General features: G+C 44.9%; 1 protein-coding gene across 1 annotated transcript in view; it reads right to left on the reverse strand.

Moving 5' to 3' along the window:
- LRRC74A (leucine rich repeat containing 74A) overlaps positions 1 to 13,530 on the reverse strand; it is a 31,596-nt gene extending 18,066 nt beyond the window's left edge. The window contains exons 1-7 of the mRNA XM_045547046.1: positions 13,494 to 13,530; positions 11,826 to 11,954; positions 8,858 to 9,030; positions 5,294 to 5,401; positions 4,255 to 4,351; positions 620 to 669; positions 196 to 277 (exon numbers count right to left, since the gene is read on the reverse strand). Of these exons, the coding sequence (XP_045403002.1) occupies positions 196 to 277; positions 620 to 669; positions 4,255 to 4,351; positions 5,294 to 5,401; positions 8,858 to 9,030; positions 11,826 to 11,954; positions 13,494 to 13,530 (676 nt within the window). The remainder of the gene's footprint in view (positions 1 to 195; positions 278 to 619; positions 670 to 4,254; positions 4,352 to 5,293; positions 5,402 to 8,857; positions 9,031 to 11,825; positions 11,955 to 13,493) is intronic.
- Positions 13,531 to 19,739: the final 6,209 nt, after the last annotated feature.

The raw sequence follows: 19,739 nt of genomic DNA on the forward strand, positions 1-19,739 counted from the left end.
GCAAGTTATTTCTCTATATGTTCTAATCATTGTAAAGTTGTACTTCCCACATCCAGGTGTTTGCTTCATTTTGAATGTATTTCGGGCACGGTTTACATCACTTTTATAACGGGATCATGTGAAAGTAATTTTAAAAAGGGAGCTTCAGCCCTGACAGGTGGCCCTACCCAGCCCCTGCCCTCCACGGAGACCTACCCAGCATCTGTCCCAGGTGCTCTCCTCCTGTATCAGAGAATTGGTTGTAGCTGAGATCCAGCTTCTTAATTCGGTAATTGGTCTAGAGAAACAGCAGAAAGAGAGTTTATTTTTGTCTTCTGATTGCAAGAATCTCACTCATCTCAGGGCAGTATGCTGGGGGGCTCCCATGTACCAATTTCTTAGTCAGGTGAAGACAATTTCTTAGTCATTTTTGTTTCACTGTTGATGGCTTCCGGGAGAACTTAGTGCCATCCAAATAGCCCTACCACTTACTGCAGCTTTTGCTGGCGTTGGCTAAACACTCCCAGCTCCCTAAACCATGCAAGTGGCCTCACTTCACTGTGCCCGTAGCAGCCCCTGAGTTGCCCAGATCTCCTGGGGACACGTCCCACGTGGCTCGGCTTCGCCCCTAGCATCTTACCGACAGGGCTTGGCTGAGCAGCTCTGCGGCTTCATCCTTGAGGTTGTTTCCTGCAGTGAGAGTGGTGGGTCAGACCGCGGCTCGCCTCACCCTCCCCCATCCTAGCCCTGCCAGTTCTCTTCCCTTTGGAACAACCAGACATAGAAAAGGTAGCAAGTACTTAAAGCAAATATTTTGTGGACACAAGAAAACAAAAGAAAACAAGGCAACTATTTACCATCTCCTTTAATGTTCCCTTCTCTCTCTGCCATGCAGTTCCAGGAGTTGGTACATCACGCCCTGTGCATGCAATGGCAGCATCAACCTCTAGCCCAGTTCCCAAAGTCTGTAAGCTTATAAAAATGTTAATCCAAGTCTAAGTAGCGCTGGGACCAGGGTGAAGGGAGACACTTGCTGTGGATGTAAAATTTAAGGGATGCCAAAAAAACTCATTAATAAATAAGAATAATATCTTAATACAATATTTTTTAAAAATCAAAATTCATTCAAAGTCATCTATGTTGAACAAAGTTTTAGAATTTTAAATAAAGACAGGATCTACCTGTGCACTTGCATGACTAGACCTTATCACTTCAGCCTGTTCTATCCCTGTTAGATCCCGTTTTTGTTTCAAATTTTGATATTTTGTTCATCATGGATGCTTTTACATTAATTTTGCTTTTTAAAAATGTTACATCATGATATTATTTACTTGATTACTGAGTTTTTTTGATACCCCTTACATTTTGCAATCAAGGCAAGTGCGTCACCTCTTACCCTAGTCCTGGCCCTGCTAAGCAGTATAAAGCGTTGGTGATTTCTGGGAAATATATGACACAGAGCCTTATCCCCAAATTTTCTCCTTTGAACCCTTAATAATCTTTGTATCCCTAGCGCCTAAATAGTGCTTGGCACATGACAGGTGCTTAATAAATGCTTACTGAGTGAATGAATGAATGCATTTGCTGAAACACAAACACTTGTCTGGCCGTGTCTGTTAGCAGTACAATAAAATGAGATAATAAGCTAGCCAATGCATAAAATTAGGTGATTAGTTATTCAAATTATTGTGTTCACATCAGTGGCTACTTACAATGCAGAGATGACTGTAAGAGAATCATTTGGGAGGCTTAAAAAAATATAGACTCCCAGATTCCTCCCCCTAAAGATTCCGATTCAGCAGTCTGGGATAGGGCTGGGTAATTTGTATTTTTACAAAGACCTTTCTGTATTGTGTTAACATTATGTTAGGGCCTTAGCAAATGCAACCAGAAAAATCATTAGGAGCTATAAATATTGGAAAAAAAGAGACAAAACTCCCATTATTCACAGATATGATCACCTATCTAAATAATCCAAGAAAATTAACTAACAAAATATTAGAACTAATAAGATAATTCAGTGAAGTGACTGAATATAGGATCAATGTAGAAAAATTAATAGCTTTCAGACACACCAGTAATAACCAATTAGAAAATGTGATAGAAAAAAACATTCTGTTCTACACATAAAATAAAATAATAAAAGACCTAGAAATAAACTTAGTATGAAATATGCAAGACTTATAATAGACGACTCTAAGACTTTATTGAAGAATATAAAAAAGACCTGAAGAAACAGAGAGATAAACTATGTTCTTAAATGAGAAGACTCAATATTGTGACTATGCCAATTCTTTCCTAAATTAATCTGGAATATTAAGTGGAACCCCAACCAAAATCCCAACAGGTTTTTGTAAATGGAACTTGACAAAATGATTCTAAAATTCACCTAAAGGAGAAACTGCACAAGAATAGCCAAGATTATAAAAAGGGCATAATAACCTTTCTGGGGATGGTACAGGGAAAGTCTGTTGGTAGAATTGTAACGTGGTACAGTCTTCTTAAAGGGAAATTTGGAAATCCATTTTTAAGTTCACAAAAATGGATACATCTTCATGTTCACTAAGTCTGCTCTTGGGTGTCTATCTATAAATACAAGATCATGTTTCCAAAAGCTGCATGTACAAGAAAGTCCTTTAAAACATTAATTGAAAGATTGATAAATTAGAAATGATTTTAATTCCTCCTCCCCCCAAAAGGGAAATGTTAAATAAACTATACTAAATCCATAACACGGGATACCACTCAGCAGTTCAAGAGAAAGAGATAAATCTATTTGTCCTGTCATAGAAGGAAATCCAAGATATATTTAGAGGGAAACAAGGGAAATTAGAGAATAATACCTGACATGTAATAATATTTACATTAAAAATATTCAAACTCTATTTCTGCATTTTTTCCCTAAATACTTTAAAGATCTTCCTGTATTTTTCAGTGATATATTCAAGTGTGGATTTCTTTTTATTTACCTTACTTAGGATGTACTAGGATTCCTGTATCTGAGAATTCATGAATTCAAGGAATATGTCTGCTATTATTTGTTCAGATATCACTGTTCATTCATTATCTTCCCCTTTTGGAACTTCTATTAGCTATAACATTGAGTCTACTCATTCTTTTATCTTTTATATTTGCTATATCTTTATCTTCCTATGCTGCAAAGATAAATAAAATATGCTTTCCACTAATTCTATTCACCTGTCTGTAATGTGCTGTTGAATTTATCCATTGAGCCTTTAATTTCAGTGACTATATATTTTTCATTTTTAGAAATTCTTGAGGGGTGGAGGAGAGATCTTTTTTAAAAAATAGTGACTTGTTCTTTTTTATAGTGATTTGTTTTTGTTTATTTTTATGTTCTTAATCATATTGAACGTACTTTATGGTTGGGTGCAAGATATCTCAGTTTGCTTGCAGTTCCAGTTAATTAATAGTGCCCCTATTCCGTTTGGGTGACAAATTATACAGTCATTCCATTTATCACGGGATGATTCTATATTCTGAAATTGTTGAGGGTGCAGTCCTATCACTTATTGAGTTTGACGGCTCTCATGGTGTTTTGCTTCCTTGTTTGTTTCACAGTTTTGGACCCTGCATCCATCCTGAGTGCGGCTTTGTCTGGGGGGCTCCCAAGCAGCCTGGGTTGTGGGGTTGCTCTCCAAAGGAGTCCCATTCTGATCAGCACAGGACCACTTTTTAAGCTAATTTCTTGGCTTAGGGGTTCCAGGACCCTGCAGATGGTATAAATGCAAACTGCAACCTTGAGTGAGGGCAGGTCTGTGGGTACTAGAATTCTCAAGTGACTTTTTTCCCCTGTCAGAGACAAATAAGACCTACCCTAGGGGATCAGGTAGTAATACGTGGCGTTAAGAAAATCCAGGTGGGGAGACGGGACAGAGTGATGGGGTGGGAGGGCTCCTTTTTTGTTAGGGTGGCAGGGAAGTCCCCCCAAGGAGACAGAATTTGAGCAGAGCATGAATGAAGTGAGAGAGGAAGCTCTATGGGCCACGCGACTATCTGGGGGCAGAGACTTTCAAGTAGAGGGAAATCTGTCACAAAGCGGTTCAGAAGTGGCTTGTCGTGGAAAGCAGGAAGCCAGTGTGGCCATGGAGGGGGAGAAGGATGACCGGGAGGGTTTAGCGAGGGGTAGACGCAGTATTCAGGTCTCAGACCAGAGGGACCGGTCTGGTTCAGCCAGACCCTCCGTGCTCTGTTCTTCCCTTCTTCTCGCCCCTTGTGTCCCAGTGTCCTTGCTGTCCCCAGCCCTGGGCTCACCTGAAAGCTCGAGTTTCGAGATCGAAGAGGAGTCTCTCTGTAGGAACTCTGAGATGATTTTGGCCCCCTCCAAACCAAGGTTATTGTTGGAAATATTCTAAAAAGCAAGAAAACACTTTTGTACGTAAGAAGCCCACCGAAGGGCCCTCATTAACAGATGATGGCAAAGCGTGGCTGACTGGAGGCCTGTGCTGAGGGAGCAGGGCTGGGTGGGGAGAGGGGCTGTGGCCAAAGGGTCAGGATTCAGGTCTGCAAAGGATGGAAAGCAGGGAAGTGGGAAACCTGGTTCCAGACCTGGCTTTTCTAACGCCTCGGGCTGGTCTCAATTTTCTGAAGTTACTTCTCCAATTCAGCCCTGGTACTCCAGACAATCACATTATTTTGTTTGTTTTGAAACCCAAGACAACATCATTTGGAGAGTTTGGCAGTGAAACGATTGAAAAATGAGTTTAGAGGAAATAATCATTGTAAATTCCCCTCATTGATTCAAGATTTATGAATTGTCCTATTAGGCTAGTGGGAGAGACTTTATATAAACCAGCCATTATTGTTTTAATTGGTTTTGCCCCCTTTTCTTTCAATTTGTTTTTATGGTGGTGAAATACACATAACATACAATTTACCATCTTAGCTATTTTTAAATGTACAGTTCAGTGGTATTAAGTATATTCATATTGTACAGCCATCACCACCACCCATCTCCAGGCACATTGTAGTTTTTGAAATTATTACATGTCTTTATTTTCTTTAAGAAAGGTCACTTTAAGGCAACTATACAGATGTAAACACATCCATTGAAGGGCTTTTAAGATCCAGACAGAAATGGTTTCTTAGGATTTCCTACAGCCACAGGGGACACAGCCCCCCTGGCCAGCTTCTCACGTGTGGCCCTCTCTGAGAAGTCACATCTAGAGGGCAGGTGCCCGCAGACTGATGGCAGACAGTGCGGAGGTGGGCTGGGCCTGGGCAGGGCCTCTGGCTTGTCTGGGATGGGTTCTGAGCCCCCAGGTGCGGTGTGGGAGCCAGCGGGGTGCAGTACCATCTCCTGGAGGTAGTAGTTCTCTTGCAGCATCTCCACCAGGCTCAAGATGCCCTGTTCCATGATACAGTTGTCTTCCAGTTCCAGCTTGGTAACAGCTGTGTTGGACTTCAGCCGTCACAAGGGGAAAGAGACAAAGACACAGAAGTGGTCAGTGACCTAGTCGGTTCCCTGCCCACCCTGGTCCTGCCATGTGGGCAGGCACAGGGACTCAGGCTGGGAATTTTGAAGGAGAGGAAAGGGTGAGGAGGTGAGCCCAGAGGACAAGCCACTCCACTGAGTTCTGCTAGGACAATACACCTATTCCGGGAGAATTTAGAAGAGGGCCTTTAAAACAGTTAAAGACCAGTAAGAGACACAAGGAAAAGCTAAACAGATTTTAACTATTTAGCCTCAAGGAGAGAGGACTGTGACCTACTCCAAGATTAAGAAAAACTTGATACATTCAGTAATGGTATTTAACATAAAGATTCTTGCAAGGAGGCCCTCTAAATCTGCAGTCCCCAACCCCCGGGCCATGGACCGGTACTAGTCCATGGTCTGTTAGGGACCTAGCCGCAGAGCTCCGCAGCACCCCTCACCCCGCCCTCCCTGCCTCCCCTCTACATTTCCCCTCTACCTTTCCCCCCTCCATGGAAAAATTGTCTCCCCTGAAACCGGTCCCTGGTTTAGGCTTAAGACTTATCTGGTATTCTCTTTTTAATTTTTATTTATTTATTTATTTATTTTTTATTATATTTTGAGATGAGGTCTCTCTCTGTTTGTTGCTCAGGCTGGTCTTGAATTCCTGGACTCAAGTGATCTTTCTCCCTCAGCCTCCTGAGTAGCTAGTACTACAGGCCTGCACCAACCGCACCGGGCTCTGGTACTCTCTTTTAATAGTAGGCAGCTTCAAGGCTGTTCGGGAAGGAGCTAGACATAACTCTTTAGTAAATATCCACATCCCAGCTAGTCTGCATTCCCACTGGGAACAAGAGGAGAGGCAGGAAATGACTCGCATTGCAGCATGAAGGACTGGGGTTAGCTCTAATCAGAAATTTTATTCTTCCCTTCCTCACTTTGTTCCCAGTACTAAGAGATACAGAGAACAGACACATTTCTGGATTTGAGCATTTTTAAGGCTCACTAAACAGCAAGAGAAGTAGCAAGTGGTAAGGAGATTTAGTGCCTGTTTTTCTCTCCAAGAAAAAGGAAAATGTGATCGTTCCAGTAATTGCAATGCAGGTTTATCCAGGGACTTCATGGAATGTCTTCTGGTCTCAGCTCTCTGGGGTGGGCAAAATTCAAAGGCAAGGGAGGTGGCTCAGGTGACTTCCCAGTCGAGGTGCCATTTGGCAGTGTCCAGAAACACAGGCAGAATTACCACTTCCAGAGTCATACTGGGGACCGACACATTGCAGGGTACAGCAGACATCCGGTCATCAAAGCCATCCACATTCATTTCGCACGGGCCAGTGTCTATTTGTCACTCTCTGTGCTAACTGCCAGGGAAATAAGGTTGAGCATAGAACATCCCTACCCTTAAGGGACACCCCCACTCCTCCCACCCACCCCGCCAAGTGCACAGGTATGATGCTAGGCAGTGAGGGACACACACAAAGACAAAATACAATCCCTACTATCAGGGTCTTTTTTTACTTAAGCCAGGGAAACACAAACATGTGAAAAGTTAACCAGTACAAAAAGCGAATAAAAGTTCAGTCCTCCAAATGCCACAATGATTAATTGTCAAATGAATGAATGATACAGAGAATCAGGGAGGAAAAAACTCCCTCCAAACAGAAACTGTTGTTACTAAGAAACAACTGGCCCAAGTCCCGAGAGGATGTGATTATCATTCATTTTCCCCCATGAAGCTCATGAGGAAATGGTGCGTTCCTAACACTTCATCAGTCAGGCTTTTAACCCTCCACACGCTTCAAGATGGCTTTGTTCTTTCTCCGCTCCTTCCTCCACCCTCCCATAAAACAGTACAATCTCACATTTCATGTAACTGCTTCATGGGCATATGCACTAAACGCAAATGGTATTATATTGTTAAAGAAGAATGAGTGTGGAGGGGGGGTGGGGAAAAATAAGACCGTGTATGTATTCCACAAATACACTGTTTCATGCCAACTAGGGCTGGGCACTCAAAATGAATAGCACACAATCTTATTCCTCTTACTGTATCGGGAACTTGCATTGTAATATACTGTAATAAAAGTTATGTGAATGTGCTCGCTCTATTTCTGTTTCCTCCTCTCTCTCTCTGTTCTGCTGCCCGGACTAGAGTGCAGTGGCATCAGCCTAACTCACAGCAACCTCAAACTCCTGGGCTCAAGTAATCCTCCTGCGGCAGCCTCCTGAGTAGCTGGGACTACAGGCGTGTGCCACTACACCTAACTAATTTTTTCTATTTTTAGTAGAGACGGGGTCTTGCTCTTGCTCAGGCTGGTCTTGAACTCCTGACCTCAAGTGATCCTCCCACCCCAGCCTCCCAGAGTGGTAGGATTACAAGCATGAACCACTGTGCCCGGCCTGGCTTATTGTTCTGTATTGCGGGTGGCTGAAGCCTCAGAAAGCAAAATCGTGTGTAAGGGAGGACTACTGTACATTCTAGCAATGAACAATGCCAGTGTGTTCTAAGGGATTTTGGAGATCGCCACATATTTTGTAACCGTATTGCCCTCACCATTCACCATCCCCTCAGACTTGTGCATTCTCTCAGACTGAAGCCAGCTGACTCACTCTTCCCGAAGCTTGTCTTTGGCTGTCTCTGCCTTCTGTAGTTTCTCCTGCCTCTCAACCACTCCTCCTGTGTTTCCTTTGCTGACTACTCCTATTCTTTCAGATCCTTTACAAATAACATGTTTTAAGAATTCATTCTCAGTCTTCTTTGTTTCTCTCTGTTCATTTTTTCCATGGACAATTAAAGGATTGCTGATTTTTAAACATCGCCTCTAAAGAAACATCTACCTCTCCACCTTACTTAGCTTTTTTAAAATTGAACTTTCTCTTTGCCTTCCTAAGTGAACAAACAATGTTGTGCTGACACACAGTTGTCCAATTTTCTGTTTTTCTGTGATGGGAATCATTTTTGGGTAAAATCAATTATAGTTAATAAAGCAATGATGAATTCAAGGTCAAGTCCTTGTTTGGTCATGCCACACCTAGGGTTAACCTATTCCTCTGGGAAAACGTGATCTGCCTTTACAATGTGGTCATTGGCTCGGTAGTGAGCCCATTTATAGCCAAGGTGAGCTTTGGCGTGGAGACCTGGGCTGGCATTTTATATTAATATTATGCTCTCACATTAATGCTTGGGCCCAAGCCCAGCCCAGCCACTTGTCCTGGGCCCAGGGGCTGGTGCCTTTGCTTCCTGAACAGGACAGAACATAGGCTTCTGAGGCCCAGGCAGCCTCCTTCCAGGAGCTAAAGGGGAGTCCGTGCCTGCTGGGAAAATCAACTGGCCACGCGGCACAGCCAGGGCAGGGTGCGCAGACAGATTGCTATTTAAGCTCCCTAGGACGGTTCCCCTGAGTCTTGGGCCTGCCACCCTGTCAGCCCCACTGGCATGCTCACCACCAGGGCTATGGCAATAGCCTTGGTACCCTTGGGGCCCAGGCCATGGTGGTTGAGGTTCATGTAGGACTCCTCCATGTTCCGGATGAAGTAGGAGACAGGCACCGCACCCACCAGTTTGCAGGCCTCCAGGTAGAGCTCCTTTTCTCCAGTGGTGAAAAATTTCTCAGTATCTGCAGAGAAAGAGAGAGTGAAGTAGGATTTCTTTTCTACCTTTGCCTTATCTCCTCCCTAACCCCAGGTGACATTCGCTTATGACTGGACTCCCCTCTGCCAGAGGATCTGTCCCTATGGGTACATGTGCCAGATGTCAACTCCAATCTAGGATGCCAGTCAGTGGTGGGAGAGGGAGACCCTGACTCCAGAACCCCCCAGATGAACATCTCCCTCTGGTAAGAGACGAGGACGGTGGTTTTGGGCCCTAAGCTCTCCTAGGAGCACTGAGCCGTCCGCCGTCACCCCACTTCCCAGGTTGGCCACGTCCAACGACTGATCGTCAAGGCTATGCACAGGCCCCCTTGTCTACCCTGGGACAACTCTGAAAGGCCAAAAACAGGTGTCAAAAATCTGCTGGCTTTCGATGGGTGAGGGAGTCTCCATTTAGTTTTGGTTTCACTACCACTATTAAACTGTTGTGTGCCATGAACAAAGCTTTGCCAAAGACTGAGAGAAATACCAACCAAAAAAAAGCCCAAGTAGGACAGAGTGGGCTTCTCAAGATGGCAAACCAGAGAAGACGAACAGACCTCCAAACAGGTGGGAAACAAGCACACTAGCATTTCAGGGGGCTTTCCTCTTTCAAAGACTTGCACGTCATTTTCCTCACAAAAAGGACTGTCATCCCTGCTTTACCAGCAACAAATCTAGCCCTAATTCACGCATAGCTGGTCAGTGTGCAAACCAGCCAATGGAAGCAGGGACTCCACCTCCCCATTCCAACCCCTCGGGGCCTTTATTCCTCAGGCTCTAGACAAGCTTGGCCTGTGGTCAGCGGGCACTGGGTCTCCCTGGACGCTGGGTGGGTGCCCCACAGCTGCGTCCCTGTTAGGCAAGTCCAGCCTATGGCAGGGCTTCCCAGGGCCAGCTGGCATCTCTGCCCGCATCTGTTTTTCCTTTGGATCCCAGGGCCTTTGGCCAACCCACAGCAAACGTTTCTAAGGCTGACAATGGGAGCTTTGTTGGTGAAAGGACAACAGCTTTAAAGGGAAGCTGATTTTGCAAGCGCAGCTACAAACAGGCCTTCTCTTCAGGGTGGTTGTATGGCAGGGTTTCTCGACCTCAGCACTACTGACATTTTGAATTGGGTCATTCTCTGTTGTGGGGGGTTGTCCTGTGCATTGTAGGATATTTAGTAGGATCCCTCGCCTGGACCCACAAGATGCCAGGAGCAACCTCCCACTCCCTAGTTTGCCAAATGTCTCCTGGGTGCAAATTGCTTCTGGGTGAGAACCATGTTGTAGATTGTGCTGGGTGAGCAAAGCTGCTTCGTGTCTCTCTGTTCTGTAGACCCACCACTGGCTTGGAACCCCCTGGCCCATTTCCCACGCCCTCCCTGGAGGCCCTTCCTACCATTCCCTACACCTCAGCACCAGCCACAGGGATGCTGGGGGACAGAGTAGACGAGCACTGGGTTTCTGTTCAGGACAGAATTCTTGGTGCCAAAATCAGCCCTTAGAGGTTCCTGTTGGCAAAAGTAGGGAAGGTAACCCCAGTTTTGCCCTTGAAACTAACTTGGCTTTGCTTGAGGCTGACCCCATCTAGCTGTGTTCGCTATGGTTATATTTTAGGGGTAGCTTGCAACCTTGTTATCACTTGCTGGGGGGAAGTGAGGGGGGATGAGATTGGGACAGGAGCCCTGGGCAGACATCCAGTGTTGTTCTTTGTCACTGCCTCCAACTAGGTGAAGTCAGGTGTCAGAAGCAACATTACTGACAGCCTTGAAGTGGCTAAGAAGTCAGAAAAAAAGCAACAGGATGCCTGGGGTCAGCAGGGAGAAGGTCTGTGTAGAAGGGCGAAGTTGTCAGTCGACCTTGGGGAGGTTTATGAGCTGACTCTATGTAGACGAGCTTCATAGTTTAAGTTGGCAAAGTGGCCTCCCCTCTATGTCTGCTGCCTGTGAATCACTGCCCCCCACCCAGCTGCAAGGACACAGGAGAGGCAGGGTGACTGGGGTAGCCTCGGTGTAGGATGTTTGAGGCTGGCCCCATCAGGTGGGACCAGTGTCATTCTCCTTCCCTTTGCTTCACAAATGTTCTTTGGGGCACTTCTCTCCTTGGGGAAATTGGGAGGAAAGAGGGGGTGGACATGTTGTTTGCATTAACAGAGTCTTTGCTCCTGCTCAGCCGCCTGACACCCAAGCGTGCTTAGATTTGTCAAGGGAAAACATGGGGCTGTCCAGTAGGGCAAACATGAACCCTAAGGGAGTGGGAAAGTCACCAGGATGCAAGATGGGCCACAGAAACACTCTGGGCCTGGAATGTGGAGTGTGAAGGCAGACCTCTGGGCTGAGTCGAGCCAACATGGGCTTGGCCAGCTCCTGGAGGCCTCGGACAACTCATACAGTCTCTTTAAGCCTGTTTCCTCTTCTGTTAAAAACAGGCAGTAACGTCTACTTCCTAGGACTATTGCAAAGACTGCATAGGATGCCACCGTGGAAACACTCAGAAGACCAGAAAGCCCTGTCCTTTCACTGGTGCGGCTGTCAGCGAGCTGACGGGAGGGCGCTGCTCCTGAGGCAGGTGTGAGCCAGGGTGCTGCGGCTGCTACTCCCAGCCAGCCTTGAGGAGGGCATGGGGCAAAACTAAGCACAGGCCTTTCTGCCACATCCCCTCTGCAGGACGTCCCGCTAGGCAGAGCCCTGGCAGACTCCGAAAAGGAGCAAGATGCCAGCTCCTGAAGACTGGATCTCTCCACCTTCTGAGGAAGCCGTGAGAGAGCCACCCCAGCTACCCCACATGCCCGCTCTCACCTTCAATCTCTAGGTCGGTTTCTGAACTCTCCCGGGCTGGTTTCTCTTTTTCAACAGTCGACAGGGGTTCGGCCTCACAGTAGAGGGTCTCCTTGCTGCTCTGTTGTGCTGGCAGGCTTTCAGTCTCATCTGGAAGAAAAACTCATCTCCTTGATTCTGGGAGTGAAACCTGCCAGGCCCCCAGGTGGAGCCTGACACCAATGGCCCTCGGTCTCTGCTCCTTTCCTCTGTGTCCCAGGTCCTGGCGGTGGCCTTCAATCCCCCAGCCTCATGTGGCTTAGGGTGTCAAGCCCTGCCAGGGAGACTCTACTGCACCAGCCCTCCCTTCCCAACTCATCGCCCGTGGGGTCTTGTGAGCACACTCCGCCATGCTCCCTGGAGAATGGCTGCTCCTGCTGAGTTCCCTGTTTGGGGCTTGTCTTGGAGATGAGCTCTCTGCTCACGCTTTTCCCTTGTTATTTACTTGGGTGGGTTTTGGGGTCTGTGGTTACTCTTTCAGGTGAAAGGGTGGGTCCCGACGCCCAGGCTTCCTCATTGTCAGGCACAAATGGTACCAGGGCAGGGTAGCTGGCAACTTGGGTCAAATGGAAAATAAAACGGACTAGGAGCAGTTCCAGGGAGCAAGAGAGAGAACTTGATGCCTAAGAACTTGACCTAACTTCTTTGCCTTCCAATCCAACATTGATTTTATGACCAGAAAGAAGGAGGGGCTTGAAAATCTCCCTTGGGTTGAGACGGATTGCTGTGATTGAATACATGTGTCTTGGTTTGATGAGACACTGGCAGGAGGAGCAGAGCTTCCTGCACCTCTGTCCCCTGCACTTGCTACATGTGGCTTTACCACTACTGGGCCACTGATCTGAGACCAGCCATGGGCTCCTGAGGGCCACACAGGAGGTCTAGAGCTCAATCCTCCAGTATCAGTGGGACTCAGTTGATTGGGGAAGCCATGCTGTGCCGCTGAGTGGCCGGTCAGAACTCAGCCAACCTACTCTTTGGATGCACTGAGTATTTGTGGCAGGGGTCCCAAGTTTTGACCACCCAGATTCTAAGATGGTGGGGTTTCTAATGAATCTACACAGGTTTGTGTCTTTGTCCTTGTCCATAGACCCAGGCCCCAACATTTACTTCCCAGCCTGTAAAACAAAGTCTGTGTGATGAAAGTAGAAGACATACAGCAGCTTAGCGGCCAAACTACTGAGTGACCTTGGAAAAGTGATGAATTTCTGAGTCTTAATTTCCTTATCAGACAAACAATTGGAGAATTCCATTCAACCAGTGGGATGATGGTAAATACTTAACTGTCCCTCCAGGAAAAAAACAACAGCAACAACAAAACACCAAAAACACCCTGATTTATAGTTTAGCCAATTCATGTGGTGTAAATATTCCCATGGCTGATTTCAAACTAACAAAGTGACATCAAGCAAGCCCATAAAATAAAAATGAAAGCCAGCCAGAGCCAGTATGAGGCAGTTCCAGCACAGCGCTGCATCCAACTCTCAGTGTTTGCCAAGCCCTGAAGCTAAGTCAATGTAACACATCGTCCCAATTCTAGAGGGCCCCAGGCAAGGGGAGCAGAGGGCTTTGGGGTTCCTGTGGTCGCAGGGGGTTACACTGAGGCAGCTGGGAAGGGCCTGCGAGGTGAGCGATGGGATGCCCTGTCACCTTTTGTCTCAGGCTCAACAGGCTCATCATCGTCCATGGTGCCAGGACCCTCTTGAGGGCTGCTGCCAGCTTCTTGCCACCTTTCAGCTGTGTCCCTAAGAAACACACCTGTCCATTCACCTCTGTCTCAAACTTTGTGTCTGTCTCTGCCCTGGCATAGGCAAATTCCAGGGGAGCCTGCGGCTACCTTTCCAACCCAGCAAGCCCCGGGGAGAGTGGGCTTTGGTGGGAACTGGACATGCATGGATTTGACCCCTACTCTGTCTGGAAGAGGGAGCTACTTTCTGGGCTTATCAGGGACAGTGGGACAGCTCTCTTCCCGGGAGCCCTGTGGAAAGGATGCCCACCCGCCTGCGACTTTGTGACTTAGGAGCCACTTTCATTTCATCTTCAACATTCCATGACTTCATGCAGTTATTGTGATCCACATAGGGGGACCTGGCAACAGCAGGCCTCCCGCCCTCTTGGTGACTCTGGCAGTCACCTGGACTCATATGTCCACTGGGGCCAAGCCCAGGCTTGGCTGTGAGTGCTCAGGTGCTGTGGAGGGGCCTCTCAGTGGTGTTGCATTTCCCTCTGAGTCAGGACCAAACCCAAGCTCCTTCCTCAGGTGACTGTGAAGAGCTGCCACCATGGTCTTCTCTCAAGGTGGCTGTGCTTCAGGTACGAAGTATGTCAGTGACGGGTGAACTCAGTTTTCATCTACCCAGTTCTTCCTTTTTTTTCCCCCCCTGGGAGAGTATCCTCAACCTTGGAGCAGAAGATCAAAAGCGAAGCACGACAACATATGTTCTATCACTACAGTTGGTCACAGCCAAAGCGCTGTTCAATCCAAACTACCGGGCTGCCTACCTTGAAACCACCCAAGCAGCATTCCCACACCTGGCCGTTTTCACATGTCTCGGAGCTGAAGTTCAGTTGCAGTTTGCAATCAAGAGAATCTGGAGGCGTGTTTCTTCCTTCTTGATAAGCTTTCAGCACATCATCAGTCAGGTCAGTGATTCGAGGGCTTGGGATGTGGAAATGCCTTTTTTGCCAATCAAAAGAATGAAGAAGATCTAGAAATTTGTGCAGAGAAAACATAGTTAGAATCATGGATCGAAAGAAATATGTACACCTGAGATGGGACTCATTCCTTCAGGCATTCATTCTGAGAAATACTTACTGAGCATCTACTGCATGCACGGCACTGAGACCATCACGGTTGTGGGAGGGAATGCAGGTGTGATTGAGACAGGGCCTTTTCAAGGCTTGTGTAATACAAGACAGAAACTGACAAGGTCACCTAGGGTGACGGTCCTGGGCAAATATTTTTGGCAGAGTTCCTGTTCATATAAGCAATTTGAGTCGGTCACCCTAAATCAGTGTGGCAACACCATCCTGGTGGCCCAATCTCATGTGGTCCCTCAGAAGAAATACCAAACAGGTCACGGGGAGTGATCGCTCCTAGGATGCTCAGGTAGACACGAGTCCTGGAGTTCCTTGGAGCATTTGGTCAGCCCCACGCTGGCATGGAGGATAAGAAAGCATTATTAAAGGGGAGAAAGAGGGAGTATGTGCCCTCTGGTCTAGGCTCTGGGTGCTCCGCTTGGACAGAACCATCTGGTTTCAAGTACTGAAGGGTGAGTCAGAAAATTTGGAGGAAGGTACTCCAAATAGCCACTGGACAGAAGCATCATTAGCCTGGGTCTAAGAGCAGCACTGGAAATTGAGAAGGGTTGTGAGGCAAATGCTCTGGGAGTTCAGGGGAGAGTGAGGTTTCTTCATGCTGGGGAACTTCAGTGGGCTCTGGACAGGCAGAGGCTGGAGAAAAGGCATTTCTGGGAGTGTAGGATGAAGGCAGACAGCAGAGCTTAAGGTGGCAATGCACAATGTCAAGGAGAGTAGGGAAAGGGGAAGCCGTGAGGGCCACAGCAACTTCAGGATAGATTCAAACGCAATTAAAAGGGAATAGGGAGCCACTGAAGATTTTTGAACAGGAGAGTGACATCATCAGAGATTTTCTTTAGAATGGTGGACAGCAATATTTTTGAACAAGAGTCAATTCTGGGCCGGGCGTGGTGGCTCACGCCTGTAATCCTAGCACTCTGGGAGGCCGAGGTGGGAGGATCACTTGAGCTTAGGAGTTCAAGACCAGCCTGAGCAAGAGCGAGACACTGTCTCTACTAAAAATAGAAAAATTAGCCGGGCATCATGTTGCTCACCTGTAGTCCCAGCTACTCAGGAAGCTGAGGCAGGAGGATCACTGGAGCCCAGGAGTTTGAGGTTGCTGAGAGCTAGGCTGACGCCACAGCACTCTACTCAGGGCACAGAGTGCGACTCTGTCTCAAAAAAAAAAAAAAAAAAAAAAGTCAATTCTGGAAAAATTAAAATGTTTAAGAAATATAATTTTAAAAATGTGTATCTTTTAAAAAAATCATGAAATGTTATACCTGCACTTTTTATATATTATTACTTTTTATATAACCATAGAGAAATGATCAAAACCAAGAAATTAACATCAGTATGATGCTATTAACTAAACTACACACTGTCTTTATATTTTACCAGTGGTTTCCACTAATGTCCTTTTTTGGTGCCAGACTCCCATAATGCATTGTGGATTGTGGCTCTGTTGGTCTCCTTCAATCTGTGCCATTTCCTCAGTCTTTGTCTTTTATGACCTGACATTTTTAGAGTATTTATCAGATATTTAGTAGAATGTTCCTTAATTTTAGTTTGTCTGATGTTTTGCCATCATTATTGGGAAGGGTGCCACAGAGTTGATGAGCACTTCTCAGTGTGTATCAGGGTAAATGATGTATTATACGAATCACTTGGTCAAGGTGGTGTCGGCCAGCTTTTTCTACTGTAAAGTTACTATTTTTATTTTTGTAATTAATACAGATGGGGGAGATACTTTAAGACTGAAAATATTCTATTTATGCTTAAATTTTTGCCCACTAATTTTAGCATCCATGAATGGATCATGCCTCAAGAATGATTACTGTGGCATTCACATGGTGATTTTCTATATCTGCAATCCTTCTATATTTATCAATTGGAATTATTCTGCAGGAGAGAGTTGTCCATCTCTCTCATTTATTTATTCATTTGTTTATACCAATAAGGACTCAGAGATGTTTATTTTATTCTTTGCATTATAATACAATGCTGCCATTTATTTTGCTGTTCAAGATCCAACTTTGGCCATTGGGAGCTCATTCAGATTGACTCCTGTGCTCTTTTGATAGGCTCCTGCCCTCCTTTTTTGAGTCCTTCCTGACTTTCTGGCACCACAGGAATTAATTACTTTTCCAAGGAGAATGGTATTTTGAAACCTAGATCTGGGAGCTGGTGTGCTCATTACCATTGGGGTGGTGGAGCTTCTGGTCTCTTTTGGTGAATAGAGCTAGGAAATATACATGTTTATGTATACTATTAATAGCCAATCCATAACACACATATTTATTTCTATTTAATATACCCATCTTTTGTATATATTAAATAAAAACCAAAAGTCTATACTGACACTGCTGTATCTAATGCAGCACCACAGGGCTCTCATGCCTTCTTTTCATATTTGTCATTTCTGTCTCCTGGCAAGAAACTCAGCTCTCATTTTCTACAATATATCTACTTATTTGCTCATCTCTAGTATCTATGTACTTTCAGAATTGTTAAACCATACCCCTAGAAACAAACTTCTTGACTAGAGTACAGTGTTTTGTTCGAATGTAGGGTTTTCGTTGTTACTGTTTATCCTTACAGTACCCAGTTAAAGTACTTTTCCCCCAAAGACATTCAGGTTAACTCTTTCTTCCCATCCCCTTCAGTGGTTATTTCATTCATTTATAATCCAGTTAGATTCATTTGTCAAGATCTGCATTTCATGTTCCCCCCATATCCTGGTTGATTTTATTTTAATTTGCATATAGTAGACTTCTCTCTTTGTCTTGAGAGTTCTATAGGTTTTGAGGAATGCGTAAAGTCAGGTATCCACCACCATAGCTCCATCACCCTAAAAAGTCCCTCATCTCCTTTATGGTTACCCCGATGCCCTTTCCTGGCCCCTGGCAACCACTGTTCTATTTTCTATTCTAACAGGTTCACTTTTTCTAGATTATATAAAGGAAAACATACAATGTGTAGTTTTTTGGGTCTAGCTTCTTTCACTTAAGAAAATGCATTGATGATCTGCCCACATTGTTGAATGATGCAACAGTTTGTTCCTTTTTATTGCAGGGTAATATTCTGTTACATGGATGTATCACACTTTGTTTATTCATTCACTTGATGAAAGACATCTTCATATTTTCCCTTTATTTTGGTGATTATGAATAAAGTAGCTATAAACACTCACATACAGGTGTTTGTGTGAATATAAACTTTCATCTCTCTTGAGTAAATACCTAGGAATGGGATTGCTGGATCATGTGATAGGTATATGTTTAACCTTGTTAGGAACTGCCAAGTCGTTTTCCAAAGTGTATGCACCATTTTGAATTCCCACCAGGAATTTATGAGAGCATCAGTTACTCTACATTCTTGCCAACATTTGATATTGCCAATTTTTGCTTTTGTTCTGCCATTCTAGCAAATGTGTAATGGTATTCCACGGTGGTTTTAGTTTGCATTTTCCTAATAACTAATGATGTTGAGCATCTTTTCATATGCTTATTTGGCATTCATAGATCTTCTTTGTTATTTGTTCAGATCTTTTGCCCATTTTAAATTGAGTTGTTTATTTTCTTATTGCTAAGTTTATTTTCTTATTGCTTGATATATTCTGGATACATAGGTGTTTTGTCAGAAACGTGATTTTCAAATATTTTCTCTCAGTCTGTGTCTTTCTTTTCTTTTTTTTTTTTTTTTTTGAGACAGAGTCTTGCTCTGCTGCCCCAGGTAAAGTGATATAGATGATATAGGGAAGAGAGTGATTTAAAAGATGGGTCATGGGGATTCCATGTCAGAGAGAGAAATGATGACGGACGGGAAGCTTGAGAAGGACATAATAGAGAAGTCGAGGGTTTCATGGAATTAAAGAACAGATGAAGCAGAAGCTAAAGTGGGAGAGGCAGAAAGCCATGAGGTCACACATCAGAGTGGGTGTGTGAGTTTGCCATTTCAGAGGTGGAGCAGTACCCAGTAATGACACGTGCAAGGTGCAGCCAGGGCAGGGAGTGCCTGAAGTACAGTGGGAAAGAAGGTCATTGAGGAGGTCATGGCCTTGAGCTTCCAGGAGTTAAGATGGCTCATTCACATGGGAGGACTTGAGAGAGGTGAGATTGTGAGTCCAGGGCCACAGTCTTCAAGGGATGACGGGGAGCAGGCAGGAGGGCAAGAAAAGACAAGGATGAGGCTGGGGTAAACACTGATAAGTGCCTGATAAATCTCTAATGAATACATGAATGTGTGAATCGGTGCATAAATGAGCAAATGAATGCATCAACTCAGACTAAACTGGCACACTCTGGGAATATCTAGCCATAAATCCTGAGATCTGGAAATAAACACTAGGCTCAAAGAAGCCAAGTTACTAAGAGTGTAGGAGCCTCAGGTTATTGTAAGAGTTGAAAATGAGCAATTCTTTTCAGTCTATCCTACCTGACAGGCTGTTTGTGCTCTGCAGACCTGCACAGGTTCAATATGGTAGGCACTAGCTCCTTGTAGCTATTCAGCACTTGAAATATGGCTAGTCCAAATGGAGAGGCGATGTCCAAGTAAAACACACACTGGATTGTGAAGACTTACTACAATAAAACCCATAAAATATCTCATTTAAAAATATTGATTACATGTTAAAATGCTAAATTTTTGGATCTATAGGATTAAATAAAACATTACAATTAATTTCACCTGCTTTATTTATTTTTGTATAAGCCTACTCGAAAAATTTAAATTACATATGTAGTTTACATTACATTTATTTTGGGCAGCACTGCTCCATGTCACCCCAAATATTACACATGTTCGACTAATAATTTCATAAAGGCAGCCAACCTGTTTGACTTCCATATATACCTGTTGAAGTAAAATTTGAGCCTTCAGGGTTTAGATTTCCTGTACACAGGAAATGCCCCTTTAAAAGAACACTTTAAATCCCTCAAAGTATGGCAATACCTCCTGCTTGCCCCATTAAATAGGTTCTGCTCCCTGGAAACCACACGGATGATGAATGCAGGTGCTCATCATTGCCTTCATGGTTATCACAGTTGGGAGGAATTGAGGCATTCATTACATCTCTCTTGGAATATTCCTGACACG

This window comes from Lemur catta, chromosome 1 (assembly GCF_020740605.2).
Source record: "Lemur catta isolate mLemCat1 chromosome 1, mLemCat1.pri, whole genome shotgun sequence".
NCBI classification, from domain to species: domain Eukaryota; kingdom Metazoa; phylum Chordata; class Mammalia; order Primates; family Lemuridae; genus Lemur; species Lemur catta.